Here is a 25601-nt window from a genome sequence, read left to right on the forward strand (position 1 = left end):
GGAGTCAGTACATGACAAAAACAAACATACAAGATCTGCTGTACAGGCATGTGCTTTAATCGGATTTGATAGTTCCACATGATTACTGGCCACAGTAATCAGTTTATAAATGGTCTAAATTAAACAAGCCCTTATTTTGTCAAGCCAAAACAGAGAATTCAAAATGGAAAATTCAATTAAATAAAGCATTTTGTTGTGCCTACATAATATGGCAAATGGTTTTCACCTTTATCCAACACAATCTTGTATAGTCAACATTCGCTGTGTCATGATAGAAGAAGAGTTCTTAGTAAAATATAAGTATTTGTCCATCATTGTCTCTCAAATGTAATGTATGTGTGGCTGCCAACATTCACATCACAAACCAAAGAACCCAGTTCCGAATTTCTGTGCAGATGATCACATGATCATGTCAGACACTGGACGGAATAGGAGACTCCTAAACTGACCCACTGATGTGGAAAACACCCTTTCATCATAACATCAATATATTTCTTTATTTGCTATAATAGAAAATATCTAAATATATTTAGCATATTTATGTAATTATTTGTATAAGGAAATTATTTTCTTACAGCAAGGTTACATAAAAATCTAATTCACATATTAAAATAGCGAGAGAGGAATTGAAAATATAGCAAAGGATGTGGGTTTTATTATACAACAGTTATATACTGTATATAAAACCCATCTGTGTCACATGACAGTAATTAGATTTCAGGCACATTCAACTGCAGTGTTTACAGTGCAGTCCAAAGGTCTGACATTTTTTGTCATTTAAATCCGAAAATATTGTAAGGCTTTAAAAGAAAAAAAAGGGGAGAGGGATTGGGGGCAGAAATATGATGAGGAAAAAAAATCTGTGATCAGAAATTCAAATTTCACTCAAATTGTTATGCTGATATAATTTATAATGAAAAGCATTTTTATGATGCAAATAGCAGCAATAATGCAAAATAGCAGCAGTGGTTCAGATTTTCGGACCCTAGTGACTATATCACATGCACAAATAGTAAAGCAAGACATGGTCCATTGGCACATAATGACATTTTGTATTAAAAAATCGTTTTGCTGCTCTAATTCATTGTCACTCTCAGCCGTTGCGTCAGATTCTAAAGCATTCTGTCAAACACAAAGAACAGTATGTATGCTTATATGTGAGATAGAAATGAAAAGCAGTGGCGTCTCTCTCTCTCTCGAGACAATAGGAGCCCTTGACCATCGTTATGACAGAAACAGCAGAGACAATGACACTTAGCATTAGCTTGAGTCAAATATTGTACATTATATAGTACATTGCTGTATTCCACTGACTCTTTGAAAATACATTCATACAAGTGAAAACAGCATAGCAATCCGAAAATACTGCAGATGGTTTGACCGAAATTGAGACGTAGACCAAAGGTGTAATTGCTGCCCAGCGGGGGAGAGTCCACAGCCACCGCTGAGATTTCCGTCACCTTGGTTCTACTTTTCGACAAAAGTGTGAACAGCGTGTTACTGCGTCCTGTTTGCCCTAGAACAGGACCAAATGCACTTCCTGCAGGCACGACACACTGATGCACAGCATCATGATGATTGGGTGCAAGCCCCCATTACCCTTCTAGCAAGAGTACGAGGGAGGGAAGGAAAGCTTATGTGTGTGTGTTGGTGGATCTGTGTCTGCTCTCAATAAATGAGCAGCGTGCACCCATCCGTAGCGAACCTAATGGAAAAGCAAAGAGCATCATTACCTCAACTGATCTCTGCTGCTGTGCCTCCCCCCCCCTATCACCATTCTTTGAAAAATATGGACTGGACATGTCAAAATCCCTTTTCTGAAGGACACGCACCATTTAATGGACAGCTGATGGTGTGGAGCTTCCTCAGGTGCAAGCTTGATTATCCCCTCTGTTTTCATAACTGCAAGCCATTTTGCAGCATTATTAACAGTATTATCTAACAGCATGCACATACTGCTTAATAAATCATCTACAAGCTTCTGAATTAAAACTTGCTTATCACATATGGCTAATAAAATTGTTTGCAGGACTCTGGAGAGTTTGCGTTTTACTTTGACAAGGTAATGAAATGATAGAGCAACAATAACTATTATTTTTTCCAACCTTTGGTAAGCAAATGCACCTTCAGGACTGTCCTTATATTAGTATTTTCATGAATTCCTTTTTCTTTTGTTGCATTTTTATGATGCGTCACCATTTTTTTACTTGTAGTTGCAGTTAAACCATATACCCGAGGATTCACAATCCTTAGTTTGTCTGTTCAGGGGCTTTGGAAATACCTCCACTGTTTCGCTTGCTGTAAGCGAAAGCACAGATGAGAAGGGTTGATAACGGCATCAAAGTCATTATTCCTCCTGCTGCTCCAATGCTTTTCCCCTCCTCTTTTTGCCGCTCACAAAGAAAGGCAGTCTGATAATCAAGAACGCCCTAAATACTCTAAGTGCTCCTGGAGTCGATGACAGTTGTTTACACGTAGTCGTGCAGACTATAGACGGCCTTGGCATCTTGATTTCGGGTTCGAGATGGAGATTGGTACTGCTTGTCCTTCTCCAGGATCATCCTGTCTGGCACCGACTTCTCTTGCTGACGATCATCCGCTTGTAGCTTTTCCTGGTGTAGTTTCTCTCGATGCGGCTGCTCTGTTTCCGTTGGTTCAGTCTGACTCTGTTGTTCGCAGTGCTGCTGTTTCTGTTGGTCACGGGTCGGCTTCTCCTGGCGCAGCTTCTTCTGTTTTGGCTTGTCGGGGTGGGACGAGCCCGAATCCAATGGACCGCCTCTTCTCCCAGGACATGATAAGCAAAAGATTACGCCTGCCGCTAAAAGGAATCCTGCCGACACAAATGCCACGTACACTGCTGCGCCTGGCTCGTACTTGCTGCTCTTGGGCACTTTGGAGTCCATAAACGTAGTGATGACCTCATTGGTGAACCAGGATGCGGGCACCAGACACAGGACCCCTGCAATGATGAAGCAAGCCCCTGCGGAAATGGCCGTGTGTCCCTTAGAGCGATAACTGCCACCCCAGCGAGTACATTTCAGCCCTAGGGCGGCCAGGCAGAGTCCCATTGTCGCCATCATGCAGGAAAGCACCATAGTGGTGCGTGCGGTCTGAAGATAAGCCGGCAATGCCAGCACCGAGTACTTAAGCGAGCAGCTGAATACTCCGGTGCTGTACCAGGTGCAGTCCATCCACAGTCCCTGCATCTGCGAGATGGCAGTCATGATATTGGAGCCCACATCTGCACTCACCTTCCAGTTGGGTAGCAGTGTGGCCACCGTGGCACTCAGGACCCCCAGTAACGCCAGAATGAACGCAAACATCTGCATAGTGGAAGACGGCATCATCGGTCCCTGACTTTTCGTTCCCTTCCCCCTGCGGCCGTCCCTCTCACCTTGCAGTGGCCCTCGGTGCGCTGCGTTTCCCTATCAGCCCGGCGCAGGTCCTGACAGCAGATAATTCCTCCGCACTGGCTCCGCTAGGCTGCGATAAAAAAAACGGAATGAGAATTGAACTGAGCGAACAAGCGTGACGGTCTGACAGATGAGGCACGGGGTCTGATGACTGGAAGGGAAAGCTGAAATTTTTGTCCCACCCTATCCTTATTTGGGACATTTATGTTTTAGTACGCCCTGAACCAGTCAGCGTTTTGGGGGAAGTGACTTTGTAGCGTTGTTGAAAGGCTAATTGTTTTTTGACTTCACTGCTGCAGAAACACCCTTTGGCATGGGTGCTGCTGTTACAAGAATACATAAAAATGGCACAAGACCGCTGCAAGGTAGAAATTTAGCCAATTATCTGGGCAGGCATGGCTGTTTTGTCTGAGATAATTGATTTTTTTCCCTTATCTGTGCAAACCATTTGACAGCTTGGAAATTAGAAAGGGAATGAAAATTGCTCCCATCTTTTGTTGTCCTTCAGATGGTGATGAATCTCATGAATTGATCAAGACAAGTGCATTGTGAGAGTGCATTCTGTTTCATTTATCTCAGAACAAACAAAAAACCTTTACTTACCCTTTTACTGGTGCGCTTTATGCGTCAAGCAGTTCTGAAGAGGTTTCTTCTAGCTGCTGAAGAAAAGAGAATGAAAAAAGAATCAAAAACTACTGTAAAACTGCCTCTTTCTTTTCAAATAACATCTCCTTGGCAACCCTGCATATGTCTCAAAGCTTTTCAGTGTCCTATGAAGGACCCCGACACGTTCCTGTTTGTGAGTGACTGGATATTTCAGCATGTGATCAGTAATCACTGTACCGCTGGACACCTCACTTGAAGGTCAGTCAGAGAAGACGTAGTAAAGGGAATGTCATTTCAAGTAATATGCAAGAGGTGATGAAAATGATAATACACTATTTTTTCGGCATAAAAAAACACAATGTGCAGCAGAAAATCAATTCCTATTACATGTGGCAGGCAATTATCTATTGCTTGCTGATTTGATTCATTTTTGATAAGTAGCAAAGGAGGAAATTGCTTACAGGACTGCTACAAAAAATAGTCTCTGTCACTCAACCACGCTAAGCTGCTAAATGGACAAAGACAGTTCTTCAAATGACCTACAATAAACATTTATGTTTAAGTCCTGTGTAGTGCTGCGATCACAGAGGCAGCAATTTTATCTCTGGAGGTCACTGCATTGTTATTTACTAGTAGGCAGTCTTACTGCAGGATTCTCTAATATTATTGGTCGGCTGCACAACTGGCCATGGCTTTTGAAGATCTGATAATAATGAGATGTATTGCCTGTAAAAAAAAAAAGAGAGATAGAGAGAGATCATTCTATTTTAACAATTACTGTTACCAATTATGACCTAACGCAGAGGAAAGTGTTTGTATGTAAATTGCAGCAGTGCATTATACATCTTATCTTCAACAAGATGAATAATTATGCATGAACTCACTCAGAACAGCTTCAATTTCTGACACTGTTTTCTACTTTTTTTTTATTATGTCGCTGTATGTGGACAGAGGCAAATCATGTAGATGAGTCTTGCATGCACTCCACTACAATCTTTCATATAAATCATGATTATACTGTATGGTCTCTAATGTGTTAACCCTCCAAACAATACATTTAATGTGTTCATGCTACCAAGTGTGTGTCAGTTTACAATTTGTCTGATTCCTCTCATTAATGAATAACTACAGGAACAAATGAGTAACGCACTAATAACACTCTAGTAACTACTATTACCTAACAAGAAACTGTGATTAATGAATTAGTAAGTAACAGTGCTTAGTCGAATGTGGTAGTTCACTATTAGCTAATCAATAACTATTTTTCATACCTCCCAGAGGACTACTAATAACTACTATATACAGGTTCATAATTTACATGGATAATGCATAATGTATAATTAATTCTAAAGTGAAGGTAATAGTAACCCACTAGTAATGACTCAAGTATTACCAAATCCTTCAGAATAAACTATTAGTATTCTAAAGTGAAATATGCTAACTCTCTATTAGTGACTGAAATCATTGTAAGCTTTTGAGGTTTTTGTAAGGTTTTGGATAGTAATTCCTTCCGATGGATTTGGTAACTCTTGAGTCATTACTAGTAGGTTACCATGATCTTCACTTTAGAATACTGATCCAAATAATTTAGTAATTACTATCCAAAACCTTACAAAAACCTCAAAAATGTACAATGACTTCAGTCAATATTAAGGTATTATCATGCTTTTCAAAAATGAAAAACACCTTGATGATCCAAAAAATTAGTAGTTTCTTCTGAAGGATTTGGTCATACTTAAGTCTTTACTAGTGGGTTGTCATAATCTCTAATCACTTTAGAATGAATTATACATTATGCATTATTCACGTTAATTATGAATCTGTATATAGTAGTTCTCTGAGAGGTATGAAAAAGATAGTAGTTATTGATTAGCTAATAGTGAACTACCACATTCAACTGAGCACTATTACTTACTATTTTTTTATCAGAGTTTCTTGTTAGGTAATAGTAATCACTAGATTGTTGATATGTGTCACTCATTTGTTCCTGTAGTTATTCATTAATGACGGAACAGTATTCTAAAGTGTTACCCTCTGATTTATTATTAGGATTTATTATTGTAACTAAAAAAATACATTACTGTACTGTACATTGTTTGTGAACTAAATCTATTGTAAAAGAGCTGTTTAAGCCCATTGAATTAAATGCTTCCATATCTGAACTGTGTAAATGGTAGATTTGTGACACTGCAAAAATAAATTCTCTACCAGTGAAATTCAAAGTCGCATTCTTTATTTGAGTCTATGAGCATAAGCGCAGAGTGCCTTTTGTCAGGAGTCACAGGACTGAGCATGCATGTGTACTAGCGTCGTGTTTAGCCTCTAGCTATTTGTGGGGCGTGGGAAAATAAAATGGAAATTCACTTTTCTCAGAGGGATGTTTTTCACTCACCACACTCACATGCTTCCTTTCTTTTACATGATCATCATATAATCTGTAATATAAACTATACGATGACACAAGTTTAAACTAAAAGTTTAACAGTAAAGAAATGGTTGATGGAAAAAATATGAAGAATATGCACTATAAAACTTTATTATTATTATTATTATTCATTATTATTATTATTTACTTAAAAGTAAAATGGCTTTGGCAAGTAAATAAAACCCAATTAAAATGGTAGTTTTATTAAGACTTGGATTGGAGATGACATGGTTTAAATCGAATTGTAATATTGTAGAAGAAGAATAAAAGAATAAAAATGTAAGTCTCAGAAACAAATTTACATCAGAAATTGATCCAGCGTGCATAACATTTTTATTTTTATCCAGGTGGCAACACATTGTGAAATATTGAAATAAGCCACCAAAATAACTGAATATGAGGACCTGCATACACTTTTTTGTGACAGCTACCAACACACAAAAGGAAAAAATAAAATAGATTTTATATATATTGATTGTATTAACTTATATTATATTAATTTATATATATCGCATCTAGGGTTGGGTACCGAAATCCGGTTCCAATATGGCACCGGTACTTATATAACCGGTATGTACCGGACCGAATCAGAACGCAGATTTCGGTTCCTCATTTCGGTGCCAAAATTCAAACGTGCTTTCGCGCTTTGGCTGAGCCAGAGACAGACGCTCAGCGCTGGTCACATCACAACTCATGACAACTATTCAGTGTTTTCAACGACATCTCATGACAACTATTCAGTGTTTTCAACGACATCATGTTTATTTCAGGTTTCAGACATTTAAATGCTCATAAGTACTAGCAAAAAACACACACTGATGTCTATGAAAGCGGCAATGACAATCCTTTCAGGCGGTTATAATTTGACTAACGTTACGTGTTTTATTCACATCAGATAAATGCACATTATATAGTAACTCTATAGTTTACTCTATTCTTCTTCCAGTTCACTGGTCACTTACTTTCATGTATTTCGTGAGACGAGAATGAACTCAAGTGTTGTAAATCCGACAGATCCGATTCTGAGGCGCAAACTAACATGGCGCCGCCCATTGCGCTTTATAGATCAACTAACACACATTCACTCACACATTTGAACATCAGATAGTTCGTGACACAGTTAAGAAGTTTGTGAATATTTTGAATAAAAAGAAAAAACGAAATAAACCCGATACAGCTGAGCTGTCAGCGCTATTGCGGCTGCTGTGTGTCATGTGAGAAACATGACGCGTCGCCATGGAAACATTAAGGCGATGCGTTCAAAAATATTTAGCAAGAGAATATGATCATATTTCAAAATAAAGCTGAAGCTCGAAGCTGGTTTGTAGCAGAGCAAGAATACAGACGACTGCTGTTATTACTGTAACTGTAATTTAGAGTTATATTAGGCTTGTTGTAGTTGGGTGGCTTAGGTTTTACTGTGAATTTGTAAATATGTCAATTATAATTTGTAAATAAGTAAATTGTGTTTTGTATTTATTTATATTCATACATTTAAGTATACATTAAACTTTTAATAAATGGTTCAATTTAAATAATAAATACATAAATAAAAAGCCATTTAATGTCATCCACCTCGTTTGGTGGCCTTTTAAATAAAAAAAAAGTATTGGTTCAGGCACCGTTTAGGCACCGGAACCGTTTTAAAAGTATCGGTTTGGCACCGGAATCGAAAAAAAACCAAACGATACCCAACCCTAATCGCATCCGAAATAAAAGTTTGTGTTTTCATAATATATGTGTGTGTATAATTATATATAAATACACACCCATGCATGTATATATTTAAGAAATATTTACTGGTATACTTATATAATTTATATGATATATAAATATTTTATATATAAATGTAAATAAAAAAATATTTTTTTATATATATATAGGCTATATATATAAAATTTGTATATGTATGTGTGTGTGTGTGTGTGTGTGTGTGTGTGTGTGTGTGTGTGTGTGTGTGTGTGTGTGTGTGTGTGTGTGTGTGTGTGTGTGTGTGTGTGTGTGTATATACGTACATAATAATTATACACAGTACACACATATATAAACAATTTTTTTTTTCTTTTGGATGCAATATACATATGTATGTGTGTGTGTGTGTGTGTGTGTGTGTGTGTATATAATATATATAATATATATATATATATATATATATATATATATATATATATATATATATATAGTTTGTAAATATTTTATTTTTTATAAAAGTTATGCAAAATACAGTTTGACTAGTTCACATACTACTCACATATAATCTGTAAATGTTTATTCTGACTAAATGTAACTGTGACCTAATATTTTTTTAATGCTATTTTCATATTTTTATTCTTAGAATTTGTATGTTCTTGTTCTTGTTGTGTTTGTATTGTATATGTGCACTGGAAGCTTCAGCACCAAAAAAAATTCTGTGTGTGTGCAAGCACACTTGGCAATAAAGCTCTTTCTGATTTCTGATTTCTGATTTTTTTTTCCAGAATATTTATAGCTGCTACATTTTCTCAATTCACTGGTCATTGGCAGGGGTGGCAAGTGATTTAATTTTTGGACTGTGTGTATCTATTGATTTTTCATTGTTCGTATTAAATGTGCAAAGACACACCACATCAGCAAAACAAGCCATTTAGAGCTTTGATTATCATGGATGCATTTGTATTGTGTGTATTGATTGTATGTTTTCCTCTCTTACTATATTCAAATGTGTACATGATAAATGAAATGGTCATTTTTCAGGATCCATTTTTCTAAATCTTTATATTTAATACACAGCTAGTCATGGGTCACGTCTTATACAACCAATAAACCTAAATTACATATCTAAGCTGAACAGGGTCAGTAATGAAAACGGATCTACAAGATAGCGGCCCACAAAGCAGTGGCACCGACAGAGACTGTATATCTGTCATTAAACAATGAGGGCTGCTTGTTCCAGCTGGTGGCGGAAGCACGTCTGCACAACCCGGCACCATCACTGCTTCTCTCATTTGAGTAGAAACGACTCATTTACTTCCTCTCTCTCAGTGCTGCTGTCGCTGTCACCTACCGCCAGATGAGAAGCAGCATTGTTTGTCCTGTGTTGTTGTCTAAAATTGTGATGTGTACCCAAAAAAAATCTTTAAGATGGTGATAATTAAGACATCTGACAAACTCAAAATCATTATCATTGTAGTAATTCAAAATGAATGACTCCAATAACAATTGTAAGTTTTTTTGTAGATTTGTACTTGATTTCCTCATTTTCTGAAGAGAATGTGAGCGCTGCTGGAGAGAGAATTGCCACCACAATGCAAGGTGTTGATCTGAGCACAGTTATATGTTTGTTTTTTTGGGGGGGGTTTTACGTGTTGCTATGTGGTTGCTAAAGTGCTCGGAGTGGTTTTTAACACAATCTTGTGTCGATGCAAGGTGTTCTTTTTATCACGCCACTTAGCAGTTGCTACCATTTTCACACTCAGTGCTTTTTTGTGCGCAGATGTGTTGTAGAAAATTCTTCTGAGTGGTTTGTCGCACACAGTTGTGCGGTTGCTACAGTAAGGTATTCTTAGGGGCCGTTTACACAACACCATTTTCAACTAAAAAGGAAAACATTTACACGACAATGGCGTTTTGAGGGACTGAAAACAAACTTTTGAATATGGGTTTAAAAGTGCACGTTTTTGAAAACGATACCGTACAAAAACACAAATTTGTGAAAAAGGTGACATCATGCACATGTGTATTACATGTTCAGTCTATACGCACGTAGTGTTTCTTTACAAAGTGACATTGCCAACTACTGGCCTGGAATAAATAATACAGCGTTTTTAGTCGTTTCCATGGGTCCATGTGAACAGGCATCGTTTTGACAACATTGTCATCGGTATGCAAAAAACGTAAAGGAAAAACTTTTCCGGTTTAGTACACATTGTCGTGTAAAAGTACCCTAAGTTGTTTTAGCATGTTGTGGTGCGATTACTAGGTTTTTTTAAAGGTTGTTTTGGAATCGTTTTTAATGTCATTGTTTGTTTTTAAGGTGGTTTGCGTAATTTTTTGTGCAATTCTATTAGGTTGCTAACTGTGCGTATACTAAGATGTTATTTTTGCTAGGTTGCTTACTAGCTCAACTCAAAAGACCACTAAAGGCACGGTCAAATTAGATAAACTTTGCAGTCAAATAAGTGCTTTGTCCATTAATTGTGTAATGATTCATGAAGCCCCTCATATTCAGGTAATTTCCAAACTAAGCAGCTTTACACTACCTGCAAAAAGTTTCTATTTTAATATAGTTTAAAAATTCCTGTGATTAAAGCTGAATTTTCAGCATCATTACTCTGGTCTTCAGTGTCACATGATCCTTCAGAAATCATTCTAATGCTGATTTAATAATAACATTTATTGTTATTATTATTATCAATGTTGAAAAGTTGTTGCTTTTGGAAACCATGATAAATGATACACTACAATTCAAAAGTCTAAGTAAGATTAAAAAAAAAAAAGAATAGAGAAGAAAAGAAAAGAAATGAATACTTTCATACATTAAATTTATCAAAAGTGACAATAAAGATATTTATAATGTTACAAAGGATTTATATTTCAAATAAGTGCTGGTATTTTGAACTTTCTATTTATAAAAGAATCCTGAAAATAATGCATCACGGTTTCCACCAAAATATTAAACAGCAATAGCTGTTTCCAAAATTGGTAACAATAGGCAAATTAGAAATATTACTGAAGGACTGCTGAGAATTCAGCTTTGCCATCACAGGAATAAGTTACATTTTAAATTATATCAAAATAGAAAACTATTTTTTCAAATTGTAATAATCTTTCACAATGCTACTGTTTTTACTGTATTACGGTATTGATCAAATAAATCCAGCCTTGGTGAGCATGAAGAGACGTCTTTCAAAAATATTTTAAAACAAAATTATTATTATTCATTATTCATTAAACATTATTATTCCAAACTTTGTTTGTTTGTCTTTTGCGTATTTCATCCACTGGACAAAAATAAAAAATCTGATCGTTAAAAAAACTAACAACATAAATCAGTAAAACTTTAATATACTGTAATAGTCTGCCACAGTCCACATGTTGAAATTACATATACTATTATATAGTAATTACTCTCTGTTTACGTGTTTAACATTCTATCAAGAAAGAAAGAAAGAAAGAAAGAAAGAAAGAAAGAAAGAAAGAAAGAAAGAAAGAAAGAAAGAAAGAAAGAAAGAAAGAAAGAAAGAAAGAAAGAAAGAAAGAAAGAAAGAAAGAAAGAAAGAAAGAAAGAAAGAAAGAAAGAAATCTCACTAACCTGTATGTCTTGACAGCTACAGCCAGAATATGCCAACACACCTTCACATGTGTGGTCAGCAAGAACGCACAGAAAGTGTGTGACGTCCAGGTGGGAGAGAGGGGCACCCTAAACGTGACACAGGGTGGATGTCAGGCTGAGCACAGCACATTCCACGAGCTCCATGCAGGCGTTTATCGGTGTCCACTCCCATAGTGCCCTGCCTGACATGTTCCCACTACTTTTACTGCCCCTGTCAAGACCATACCAAAGCCAGACTCAGAACTGAGACTTTCCCTCGAGTATCTCCAGCTCTGGACGTAACTTGTGCCATGTCTTTGCTCCTCAAGTCTAGAAGGCTCGAGAACTGTGAATGAGATCCAAAAACAGCTGATTCAGAGAATGACGAAGCTGGAGAGCAAACCAAAGAAGCCCAACGACAGGCTGTCAAAATGGTTTTGAGAGAGTAAAAGAGGCTCTAGGCAGTGCCGGATCTGCTTTGGTTACTTTAGCAATCTGTCAGTTCATTTCAGAGCAGACAGAGGGCAGGGAAGTCCAGCCTTAGGATCTGAGATACAGTTCTCTCCACTTCCCACGCTCTTCCATCAGTGCACTCACGCTCGTAAAGATCCGTCCCCAGAGAAGTGTTTGCTCCCTTCCTCTGGCTGCTTCTGTTGATAAGGATGGAGTCTCATTCACAGTTGATGTGTTGGAGAGGTGGGCCGTCTTTATGGTCCTCCACACAGATGTTACTGTGGCAACAGGAGCTTGGGCTGTTTTGCCATTTCCCCAACATCTATTTTCTGGTGCCCTGCACTCTCCTATGTATTCTTAAAAGCATACTTGGACAATTAGTCAATGTTAATTAGTCAATTAGTCATGTTAGATTTCAAAACACATATATCATGGAAATAAGTGTAATCACAGTGCTTGCAAAACAGGCCACATCTTTCTGCATTTGATTAAATTGAGATTTCCATTTAAAGGTACACTATGTAACTTTTTTGTTCTAAATTAAGAAAACTACTTGTCTGCTATCACCAGATCAAGCTCAATCTTTTAAGATTGAACATTGGTCTGGGGAGTCTGCTATGTATTTTCTCCTGCACAAGAGGCGTGATCAAAAATGACTCTGTATGCAATTGGATAGTCCTTCAACCAATCAGACCACATGAGGCGTGATCAACGAGCATAATTCAAATGACTCTGTACGCAATTGGATAGTCCTTCAACCAAACAGACCACAAGAGGCGTGATCAACGCGCATCGAGCCATCCCTTCTCTATCCATCATTGTGTTAAACCTGCCAATAGCACGCCAGGTGGATAAGCCAGTCTGTGATTGATTCCCGCAAATGTGTGACAGACACAGGATAAATTAATCAACCCGGTCTCACTCCCAACTCGTCACATATTGATGCTTGGTCAGGACCCTTCGTCGTCACTTTTCAACGCACAGGGTACCCCTTTAGCGTCATTTTTCGATGTGCAGGGTGCTCCATTCATTTATTGTATTTATTTTTTATTTATGCTATACCAAACTCCCTCCCTTAACCTACCCATTTATATGATATAAAACTGGATATAGCCGACTGCAGGCACAATTTATTCAAAAAGTACAAATATTCCAAGTGTTCCGAGGCCGTGGGAAATTGCATACTTTCGTCACTCACCTTGGGAAATTGCGTACTTTCGTCACTCGCCTATGCGTCTCATCATATTCATAAATAGAGAAAAGTTGCTCTGGCTACTTTGACGTGTGTATGGTGTGGGAGCGGCATAGTTTAGTTGTCACAATGAGCAAGAAAACTTGACATGGAGAAGCTAAATCTCCACCCTCTGGGGAATCACCCGTTTAAAAAATAATGCAGAACCGAAGAAAGTCTACTGGCAAAAATAGAACGCAAAAAAACTTGTACTAAAACAAGAATCAACATGGACATGGCCTTTCGAAGATGGAGAGAACTGAGGGATTTGAAATGTTGTAAAAGCAACACATAGATGGCATTTTTATTACTCAACAGTTGAGCAAGTTATTTTATTGAACAGATAAATTGCCATATGTAGCTCTCTAACAGTTAATTGTAATGCATTAGCTATTGTGAAGGGTTGTTTTATTATGATAGCTACAGTAACGTCAGTGTGAGATCCTTATGTTTTATATTCAGTAGGATAATATCTATTTTTTTCAGTTATGAGAAAGAACCATATTCATCTGCACAGTCGAGCAGAGCCAAAACACAACCAAAACAAAATGCAAGCAGTTTTGTTGGCAATACTTTATTTTAGTGTCCATGTTACACGTTACATGTAGCTATATAGTAAATATAAATTATTCATACTTACATGCAACTAACCCTAAACCAAACCTAATCTTAATCCTAACCCTATAGTAAGTACATGTAGTTAATTAATATTACTTAGTATTTAAATGTATGATTAAACTGTAACAAGGACACAATAAAAGTGTAACCATTTTGTTTTTAATCACTATAGGGCCAAAAGTCACATAGTATACCTTTAAACTTAATTTGAATTATTATTCAATCTTAGGTGTTATTGATTTTTGGTGTTTGTGAACAATATACTTTTAAAGAAATTTTAAGGTGATGTGTGTGCTATAGCATTATCAAGTAAAATCACTAAATTAATAATTTTCTTGACCACTCACTTTGCTATTGGTCAACAAGTAATTACCAACCTAGTTTTTAAGGAAATTTACATTTATGCATTTAGTAGACATTTTTATTCAAAGCGACTTACAAAAGAGAAGCTGTTTGACAGAGCCAACGCTATTCATAGTGTACAATGCCAAGTTTATTTAGAAATCAACCAACAAATGGTTTACTTATTAATATTATTACATATAATAACTATACTAGATGTCTTTGCATATGAAGCTGGAGCAAGATAATGTATTTTAAGATAAAAGTTTGAAAACTTCCCGTTGATTTAAATGTTCACCATTCAAAATCTAATCAACAAGGATGTCGTCACTTTTCTATTTGCGTAGTAAATTGTGATTGATCTTCTTTCTTGCATGTCTTTGCATATTGACTCATGATTGGACTATTCTTTCTTGGATGTATTTAAATGTCTATACACTCCTTTATTCTGCATTCACACTAAGAGCAATTATGTAACTGGAGTGTGCCAGAAGTTATTGTTAGTCAGAATATTGTCACATATATATATTGCTGTATGAATAGACAAAACAAACGAGCCCTTCGCTTACCGTAATATTCTTCTTTTTCTTGCCTTCATATGACTATACATTTTCTCCCAGATGGATCACATGAGCTCCACATACTTCACTGCTCATTTGCATAAAGTTAAACTTAACTCATTCATGGCACCGCAAATGAGCAATTCTTATTGAAAATGAATGACCTCCAGTCACTTCGTTGCTGCAAATCGCTGAACACCGTTTAACAATGCAGAGAAATTGGCATTTTATGTACACAAAACCAAAGAGTAAAACCTAATACCTAATACCTAAAACCTAAAACGCTGTACTTTAGATGCCTGGCAAGCATTGGTACAACTTCTGGGAATGCAAATGTTCTTTTTCCCATCCCTTTTTTCAATCTAAGAGACAAAGAAATGTGCTATCAAAGCCCACGTAGGCTACACAATTAACATCGCCCACAAAAATCCTGAACAAAGGAAGCGAAGAGAAAAAGGACCGTAATTATGACTCAGTTGAGCATTTTTTTTTCTACTTCATTTCTCTCTCTCTCTCTCTCTCTCTCTCTCTCTAGTACATTTAAAACAAGGTTGGTGCTGCCAGTCAAAAAGAAAAAGTGACTGAGAAAGGATTAATCCACAGAGCTGTTTTGTCTTATCTGTCGATGGAAAGAATCTTTAAACCTTTCTAAAAACATGGCAATGTACAAAGCGATCAAATAAAATTACATAATACAGCTCCACATAACTGCATATTAAACGTTAAAGGCATGACACCAAGGATGATAACTATAACCATTACTATATAAATATTCAGGGCCCTATTTTATCGATCTGAGCGAATGGTCTGAAGCGCATGGCGCAGGTGCACTCAGGTGTCCAATTACACTTTTGCTAGTTTAACAACGGATAAAACAGTCTTCACACCAGGCGCATGGTCCAAAAGGGTTGTACTTTGTCTCTTAATGAGTCATAGGTGTGATTTGGGCGTAACATGCAATAAACCAATCAGAGTCTCATCTCCCATTCCCTTTAAAACCAGTTGCACTTTCACCATGGCGGATTCGCTATTTACATGGCGGAATTTGTGAGAGGAAAGACTGAACGCTTCTACAGAGAGGAATCCTTTTATTTTTAATATTTAAACAATTTTGTGTGCTTCACGTGCCTGTATGTGTAATAAGCAGAGTGTACGCAAGTTGTGCACCTGACTATAGGCACATATTACTAACGGCCCCTTTAAATAACACAAAAAATACTGCGCTATTGACTTTAGACCAGGTTTTTGTTGGTCAATGGTGCAGCCATTTTTAGTTGCCTCAAAATAGTAATGCACCAACAATGCGCCTGAACACACCTTGTTTCAGACCAGCTAAAACATGGTCTTGTTTCAGACCATGGCTAAACCATAGACTGTAAAAAAATATGGACGTAGTGTCCATGACGTCACCCATAGGATTCTGATGAGCAGTTTTGAAGCTAAAGTAGGGACAAGCTGGCCGTTGCCATCTTGGCAGCGCGTCATTGCATGTTGTCACGGCCAGCTCGTTCTCGACCGTTACATAAAGAGGATCACACATCCAAAGGAATAGTTTGACTTACAAGATTATTTATTAAACACAAATAGTGATCCATTACAGAAATATAACAAAGTCTAGGGATTTAAACAATACAGGAACAAATAATAATCCAATTGGTGAGGAATGTTGATAAATGATAACTAAAACAGAAAGCAACAAAGTGGAGCACAATGACTTCTCTGGAGATGTTCCCCCAGAGGAAGTACTGATGAGCAGGTGAATACAGCTTTTATACTCTCCGCCCATAAATTAATCAATTAGGCATGATTGTCTGCAGCCAATCACACCGTCAGAAAACAATAGGAGAAAGGGTCGTAACAATAGTCTTGTTCGACTTCACCCAGCGATGCGCAGACCGATCGGCGGCTGACTTGAAGCAGTGCATGCCGGTTAGAAATGTTGTCCGACTTGAGGCAGCGCCGACGCCACGTGACAGTGACGTATGTCAACAAAGTGCCGCGAGAGCGTTTCGAGAGCAGTCGGCTAACACAGCCGGTGCAGTTTCTCCAGAGCAGCTGCTCGAGGCTGCAGGGGCTCTGATGACGACACAGCCGTTCCACGATTGGCCAGATTCACCGCATGACAGCGATCACGTGTGTTTCGTGTTTATTCTAAAACCTTCAGCTCCATTAATGCGCACAAATCTGTTTTTTATAACAGTAAAACCTCCTTTCATGTAGTCGCGATGTTATATTGTCATGTTTATCAAAATAGAACTGATTAAAAACATAGACCCCACTTCATTGATAGTGTAGGCTTGAACTTTATTCTTGTACAAACACACCCTGTATTAAGCAGTACATGAAGTATTACATGACAATAATGTCTCTGAAACATCTGTGTATTGCCAAATATTGCATTTATTTCACTTCAGCTGATAAAGTATGCAAACACAGCGCGAGCGTCAATGCGGGAAGCAGAAAGTGTCCGACTTCACGTCTCCGTTTGCAGCTCCTCCTGCACGCGGCTACTCTCGCTGATCAGTTGCATGCAGCCGATGTCGAACACACCTAATGTCAATCCCGGATAACAGAAAATGGGCATAAAGGCGGGACGTGGGCGGAGCTGAAGTGACGCGATGACTAACAGACAGCAGATAAATGGCTATCCACCTGTCACTCGAAGTGGCCACGCCCTTAATTATGCAGAACTTTAATGCTTTATATAATGTAAACGAATGAGTTATACAAAAATTCACCCCCCTCACAGCTGTCATGAAGGACAAAATTAGCTGTATAGACCAAAACCACAATTTGTACCAGGCTGTAATCATGTTTTTTCTGCTGTAAAGTTGGGCATTTTAACATGGGGCTCAATGAGATTCTGCTCCCTTCTGGAGCCTGTCCCTAGTGGCCAGTCGATGGATTGCAGTTTATGTCACTTCCGTATTGGCTTCAAGAGAAACTGTGGGAGGTTGCCGCTTGGGGCAAACAGATGGGTGTGAGTGCATTTGCTATTTAAACAACATGGCACTAGACATGAAAATGATAACTGTGCCAGGTTAAAATTAGCAAAAAACACATTGTGCCGGGTGTATGATAGGGCCCGTAGTAATTTTTTTATTTTTTTTTGAGTCCACATCACCGCTATAATGATAACGACACAGATAAACAATATCGTTGGAATCACTTTCAGAACTATTTTTTCCCAGCTGATGAACAATAAAAACATTGACAGCCAATCAGAATCCATCCTGCTTGAAAGCTTGAGCATTTAAAGTGACATGATAAAGTTATCGTTATAGTTATCTTTACAGCTTTATAGCTGTGAACGGGCCTTAAGCATTATCTTATTGGCTGTGATTGTGTTGTCACAGCATTTTTGCTTTTAGTATTGACAGAAAAATGAGCTGTCACTAAACCTTGTTGCATTGCGGCCGCTTGAACATGGTTTTTAATGTAGGAGATCAAGATTAGCAAGACTATCAGAAAATATTATACAACACAGTATTTATTAAATATTAAAACAAAAATAATCTTCACAAGGTTTGTTTAGTTAAGTCATATATTTTTACAAATAAATTACAATGGCCAAAAAATGACAACAACAGAGCATATACAAATTTATATCTTAACAGTAATAACAGTATTTTCAAGCTTAAACAACAAAGAAAACTTAAGTTTTTAACTTAAGGAATGTAAAACATGCCTTTGAATAATAGTAATAAAAAAAAACACACATTACAAATGTGCACAGAAAACGTCTGTAAGAAACATATACAAGCATAATTTAGAAAAAAAACATCATATTCAGACTTCGGGTTTATAAAAACTTGCTCAGTTCAGTGAAATAAAGCCATTTCAGTGCTAAGCTGAGAAAAGCCTTTGTCAGAAAAGCAATACGCATGTAAAGCTACAGTATTCACATACAGTGAAACAGTCTTTGCTCGTGTATTAATAATACATGTCAGCACATATGGAATGCTCTTGATCGGCCAGGACAACTCTGGCCATCGAGATCCACTTCAGCTCCGACCCTGATCAAACTGCCTGTAGCTTTCTAGTGATCCTGAAGACTTTGATTAGCTGGTTCAGGTTTGATCCGGGTTGGAGCTAAACTCTGCACGACAGTGGATCTCAAGGGCCAGAGTTGGCCAGCCTTGGGATAGGCAAACTATGCTCTGAATTTAAGGCAGGATCTTTAAGATGTTCATCCACAAAGTGGTTCTGTTCCAAACCCCAGTGAGCTGACTACCCAGATGAAACCTCAGATTTTACAGATTTGGGACAGACACCTTTCTATTGGAAGGGCCCCCATGTACGCTAACAGGTTTTCTCTGGTCCTTCTGCTATAAAGACAAGTTTTGTTTTTAAAACGTGTTTTTGTGTGTGTGTGTGTGTGTGTGTGTGTGTGTGTGTGTGTGTGCGTGCGTGCGTGCGTGCGTGCGTGCGTGCGTGCGTGCGTGTGTGTGTGTGTGTTTGTGTGTGTGTGTGTGTGTAAACTAAGAGTGTCCTTTGAAAGCTTGTTTCCGCCAATGTATAGAAAATAAAAAATGATTTTTTTTTTAAATCTCACAATTCTTACTTTTTTCTTGAAATTGTGAGGTTATTAAGTTTATAAACTCACAATACTGACAAATAAAGTCAGAATTGCAAGAAATAAGAAGCATTATTCTGTGTCAGAAACAAGCGTCCATAGTGTCCAGAGATTAAAATAAGTAAAATAAATATTAAAATAACCTTCAGAATTCCAAATGTTTTAAGAGCTAAAATTTCTTCAGGGATCCCACTCTTTTTAACAAATTAATTTACTGAATTTATTTAGTTAATAATGACCTTTCCAGTCATTCATGATTTATTGTTTTAGTATTTCCTATTTTTGTTTACTCACAATTTCTACCCCAAAAAAAGATTTTAGAGCATGGCGAATGTATATACTTGATAAAATGTCAATGATTTTCATTTACATGACTTTTCCAGGTCTAAAAATCATTTTTCAAATTATATATCCTCATATATTTAGGTTTTCCAAGATAGTAAGAAAGATGTAAGATCCTTAGTTCTTAATTGTTGAGGGGGTGAATTTAATATTTTATGTTTTTGCAAGGCTGTATTTATTTGATCAAAAATAAAGTAAAACATATTACATTATTTCATATTAAATGTATTATAATATTATTACAATATTTATTTATATATAAAAAATGTAATACATTTTAAAATGTAATTTATTCCTGAAATCAAAGCTGAATTTTCAGCATCATTACCTCAGTCTTCAGTGTCACATGATCCTTCAGAAATCATTCTAATATGATGATTTGGTGCTTTGCCATTTGCAATAAATTAAATTTCAAAATATATTAAAATAGAAATGGTCATTTAAATTGTAATAATTACAATATTATTGTTTTTACTGTATTTTTTATCAAATAAATGCAGATTTGGTGAGCATAAGAAACTGCTATAGTCAATTTCTCTATAACTACGCCATCTTGGACACTTTCCTTGAAGAATACATGTAAAGCCTTAGAACTTGACCAAAGCAAAGTACCTAAGAAGGCAGCATAATTATGGCGAGTGCCTACAATGATTTTAAAATGCTGTCTAAGTAGTTAACTCACTAGATTTTGCAACAGAGCTACAGATATAAAACTGTGGGTAAGAGCTGTTCACATCAAGGCACGATAATCACGTTTTAGTGCATTTTAATGTTTATAGCACCAACTTCCTCTACAGGGTGGGAATGGCAGCTTTTTGGATGCCCATGACCGTGTCATAAAAACAATCCTCGTTAACAACCGAACCCAGGCTCTGCACGCTGTAGTCCCTGGCCAGCAGGGTGTTAAGGTCAAGACCTGGAGTGTCATCCAGCAGAGTCACCTGACTGCCCTGAAGGCTGCTGGTACTGCTCTTGCTCTTTCCTTGGGGTTCTTCTACAAAGTTCAGTCTCTGGAGTTGAGCTTCCAAGGAGCTGGTCAGGGAGCACAACGTGGAGCTCTTGCTCAGAGTAGAGTTCTCACCTCTAGAGGGTCTGAGCAAGTGGCTCGGGAGGGGAGGCTCAGAATGAGCATATCCGTCAAGCAGTCTGCCCTCATCTGAGTCTAAAGTTTTTGGCTGTGGCGGCAGCCTCTGCCAGGAGTTTGTTCTTAGTGCTCCTGGGTGGCTTCTCCTGGGAAAGGTGAAGTTAGAATTTAAATCTTTGAATCGCCGCTCAACCGGAGCCACCCGCTTGGCGTTCTCTCTTAAGAGGGCACGGATGGCCCTTACTGCATTGGCCTTGTTCTCCAGATTACTGCAAACAAACAAAACAAGATGAGAGAACATTTTAAATGAGCTTGAAAAGTGTGCTTTTTCTCTGTTTTCTCTAGTCAGGTAGCACCGCTTTCAATTTTATTTGCCTTTCTATTGTATAGGCAGCCAAGTTTTATTGAAAGCTCATTTTTGCCAGCAGTGAAGTACCCCTTTTAACTGTGGTAAAATCACTGTAATCCCTTAAGAAAAAGTGGTACACTAGCATACTTTTAGAAAAGAGTGCTAATTATGGGAATAATATACTTTAAAAGAACGTACTTAAAGGGTTAGTTCACCCAAAAATGAAAATTCTGTCGTTCATTAATTACTTACCCTCATGTCGTTCGACACCCGTCAGACCTCCGTTCATCTTCGGAACAGAAATTAAGATATTTTAGTTGAAATCTGATGCCTCTGAAAGTCCTCCATTGGCTCAATGGTACTCTACACTCTCAAGACCCTTAAAAGGTACTAAAGACGTCGTTACAAAGTCCATCTCACTACAGTGGTTCTAAAATAACTTTATGAATCGGCGACAATAGTTTTTGTGCGCAAAAAAACCCTAAATAACGACTTACATATTGATGACGATATCAAAACAAAGCATCATGAAGCTTCGAAGCGTTATGAATCACTGAGCTGAATGATGATTCGGATCGCGTGTCAAACCGCCAAACTGCTGAAATTTGGCGATTCAAACCGCTGAATCGACTCAGTGATTCATAACGCTTCGAAGCTTCATGATGCTTTGTTTTGAAATCGTCATCACTATGTAAGTCTTTATTTAGGGTTTTTTTGCACACAAAAACTATTGTCGCCGATTCATAAAGTTATTTTAGAACCACTGTAGTGAGATGGACTTTGTAACGACGTCTTTAGTACCTTTTAAGGGTCTTGAGAGTGTAGAGTACCATTGAGCCAATGGAGGACTTTCAGAGGCATCAGTTTTCAACTAAAATATCTTAATTTCTGTTCCGAAGATGAACGGAGGTCTGACGGGTGTCGAACGACATGAGGGTAAGTAATTAATGACAGAATTTTCATTTTTGGGTGAACTAACCCTTTAAGTGTGAACAATGTAATGTTTTCAGACACTTAATAGCATGTTAATTGCAATTCAATTCAATTAATATTAAATATATTTGTAATTATTACATTTATGGCCGGTTTCACAAACAAAGCCCAAGTTAGTCTCAGTTAGTCTTAAAAAAGTTGCACTCCGGTCATTTTTTTTTCTAAGGCACATTTATAAAAGCTACTTAAAAGCCCTAATTTAACTAAGGCCTAAGCCTGGCTTAATCTAAGCCTTGTCTGTGAATCCAGGCCATAAAGTACATATATTTTAAGTGATACATACAAATGTGTATTGTAATATTTAATCAAGCACTTTACACATACTTCAGTATGTTAGTCAACACATTAAAACCTTTTAAAAGTGTAGATAAGTGTGTACTGAAACATCGCAGTGAAAGTGTACTCTCTTAAAGAACACTTAAGTGGCGTTTTATGTAATTAATACAGTTTTTAAAAAATATACTTTTAAGATTTGAAATACACTACAAGTGCACATTCAATACAATTAAGGCTGCTGTCTTCCCTTTTGCCAAATAGGTAGGAAAACTTAAACACCCATAATGCACTGGGGATGTAGCCATCCAAGGAATCGACAGGGTACAAAACAGTTTTCAGTGATGAACCTAACCTTACAATAACTGTTCTGTTAATAACCCTCTGTCGATCCGACTGTCCGTGGGCAAGTATAATCTGTAGTTTTCACGAAAGCCCTGGAGCTGACAAATAAATGTAAATTCCTCGGACCAGGTAACACGGAGAACGAGTAAACTTTGTTTATTTACATATACTACCGACATTGTAACAATAAAAGGCATGTTGAAAATCTCCTAAATTACACTTTAAGTGATGTTTGAGTTCTTAAAAGTGCCTTAAAGCAAAATGTAAGTTCTTATAATTAATGACATTTCAAGTGTGAATTTGAATTTTTGGGTGAACTATTTGAGAAGAATAAGCTCATGGTAAATTTAATTAGGTTGTATTCTATTTGCGTTTATTATTAGTTTTTATTTTTTTGACTTTCAATATCGGTTACCTGCTGCAGAGCTGAAAGAACATCTCTGGTCGTCCCTCCACTTCAGACTTGGTGTGAACAACCTCCCAAACACAAGGGTTCTCTGACCCTGAAAAAGCCAAGAGAAGGGAGTTGAAGCAAGTCAGACTGACAGACAGCAAGAAGACTGTATTTTACATTTTGGCAATGTATGGGTCTTTTAAAAGGGCTTGAGACTTTAATGATAGACATTTTTTAAATGTCGAGCTCTGATGTGACGTTTTCAAGAGATTCTTGAAATCCTCCTTTGAGTACCATGTTTATCTTGGTCTGACTTGGATCTACACTGTGCCAGAACCTGAGCTCCCCTGTTTAATCCATGTCAAACTCATGTTCAACAGAGATATCTCTTAGTTTACACAGGAAGATCAAGTTACACACACCTGCTGAATTTCCAGGTCTGACTTGAAGGGATGATACAGGAATTAGCCAGCGGAATTTAAAAGGATCCAGATCCCCGGGCCGTGAAGAAGTCTAGTTGGAAAAACATACAATTGCCTATATTAGCTGTCAGTATAAAGCATACAAACAACAAAACATGGCTGTAAATTTAATGTTACTTTAGTGAGATATTAAAACTAACATATTAATCATGCCCTCGGACCGGCATGCAAATTCTGTAATTTAATCTTGAGATATCATCCTTCAGCCTTATGTCAAATATCAAAATAAAACTAGTATTAATTGTGTATATATAAAAATATATAAAACAAAACTTTTATTCAGCAAAGCTGAAAAGTTACAGTAAAGACATTAAAGCTACACTGTGTGATATTTTCCCCCATCTAGTGGTGAACTTGTATATGACAATCCAGTGAATTTTAGTTTCTGTTCTGTTCAATTCCGATTTCGTTTTAACTCCTACGGTGGCCGATTTAGTCCAAGATTAATATGGGTTCCTGTTCGACCTCGTCCACATTCGACACGGTGCCTGTGGGATATTCTGTGCTCAGTGGGATGGTTGGAACTCAACTGGCCTAATTATTCGGCTAGAAAGAACTGCAGCTAATCCAGAGTGAACTTTGATGATAGTAATGTTTATTCAGTCATCCAATTGCAAGGCATAAACAGGTTTGCATGGATATGTACATAAATGTGGTTTCTGTGAGAGAACAAATTAGGATGGTAAATATACATGATAATGACATGACAGAATATACACAGTTAAGAACTGTATAACTATACTTATAAGCTACATTTGTATAATGTAACCGTAAACCAGAGCTTATTGTACCACATATAGGCGCTAAATGCAGCTGCATTAAAAGGAGCGGAGCTGCCGCTGCTAACAAGCGGTGTCCGGTTACAAAAGTGTGTGCGCAGGTTTAGCTCTGTATAACAAGTGTTAATATGCCGATCAGACCTGATACATATTTCCATCAACATACATTACAAGCAAATATTTTCTATAAACGAATAAACATTGTTAATAACTGAATGATTATTCAAATAGGTGAGCATTAGGCTATTGTATGTTGACACAAAAATACTTCTGAGGTGACATCAACTGAATTACATGATGACACACTCTGAAACACATCCACAATGACAATAACTATTATTACTTACGGAGTTATTAACGCACAGAAATACCACACAAGGAAAAACAGACTTTTGAGGAATAAACAAGCCAGGAAAACTCTGTATAACTCTGTTACTGGACGCTGCTGAGATGAAAACTCTCTGCGCATGCACCAGACAAGTCTGAACAAGTTGACGCGCACAGTGTTAAAACCGGTTAAAACGCGAAAGGCGAAGCTTGAATTTACGGGTATGTCCCTCTTTGGCTAATGTACTTTCAAGATGGAGGGGCAACATGGCGACCACCGTTAGATCCCATTACCTTATGTATTTTCAATGGCATATTATAAACTTACGAGAATACTTTATTACTTGAAAGAAGTAAATATACATTAATGAGCACATATATTTTTGAAAGAACTAAGTGTTTTTAGCTAAGAATAGACAAAAAAAGTTACACAGTGTAGCTTTAACATTGCTACAAAAATATTCCTATTCCAAATAAATATTGTTGTTTTGAACTTTCTATACATTAAATAATTCTTTTTAAAAAAACATCATTGTTTTCCACAAAAAAATTAAGCAGAACAACTATGTTTAACATTGACAATCATAAGAAATGTTTCTTGAGCAGCAAATCAACATATTAGAATTATTTCTGAATGATTATGTAACTGAAGACTGGAGAAATGATCCTGAAAATGTATAATTTATTTTAATATATTAAATAGAAACTAGTTATTTTAA

The 25601-nt window shown here is 37.1% G+C and overlaps 2 protein-coding genes across 4 annotated transcripts in view; both read right to left on the bottom strand.

The window, feature by feature from the left end:
• Nucleotides 1–2176: 2176 nt before the first annotated feature.
• On the bottom strand, nucleotides 2177–12214 carry cldn20 (claudin 20). Its single transcript, XM_079831566.1, has 3 exons — nucleotides 11735–12214; nucleotides 4017–4072; nucleotides 2177–3483 (listed from the first exon to the last, which is right to left on the bottom strand). Exon 3 carries the CDS (start codon nucleotides 3345–3347, stop codon nucleotides 2469–2471), a length of 879 nt encoding a protein of 292 aa, XP_079687692.1. The 5' UTR covers nucleotides 3348–3483; nucleotides 4017–4072; nucleotides 11735–12214; the 3' UTR covers nucleotides 2177–2468.
• An 8306-nt stretch (nucleotides 12215–20520) lies between these two features.
• tiam2b (TIAM Rac1 associated GEF 2b) overlaps nucleotides 20521–25601 on the bottom strand; it is a 51108-nt gene continuing 46027 nt past the window's right edge. For all 3 annotated transcript variants that reach the window (XM_079831568.1, XM_079831569.1, XM_079831570.1), the window contains 3 exons: nucleotides 23717–23807; nucleotides 23316–23403; nucleotides 20521–21209 (listed from right to left, as the gene is read on the bottom strand). In XM_079831568.1, coding sequence (XP_079687694.1) covers nucleotides 20648–21209; nucleotides 23316–23403; nucleotides 23717–23807 — 741 coding nt within the window. In that variant the 3' untranslated portion in view covers nucleotides 20521–20647. The remainder of the gene's footprint in view (nucleotides 21210–23315; nucleotides 23404–23716; nucleotides 23808–25601) is intronic.

The sequence above is a fragment of the Gobio gobio genome, assembly GCF_949357685.1.
Source record: "Gobio gobio genome assembly, chromosome: 12".
NCBI classification, from domain to species: domain Eukaryota; kingdom Metazoa; phylum Chordata; class Actinopteri; order Cypriniformes; family Gobionidae; genus Gobio; species Gobio gobio.

Excerpts from the sequence above, each read along its gene's own strand:
- cldn20 (XM_079831566.1), bottom strand. The coding sequence starts at position 3,347 with ATGATGCCGTCTTCCACTATGCAGATGTTTGCGTTCATTCTGGCGTTA.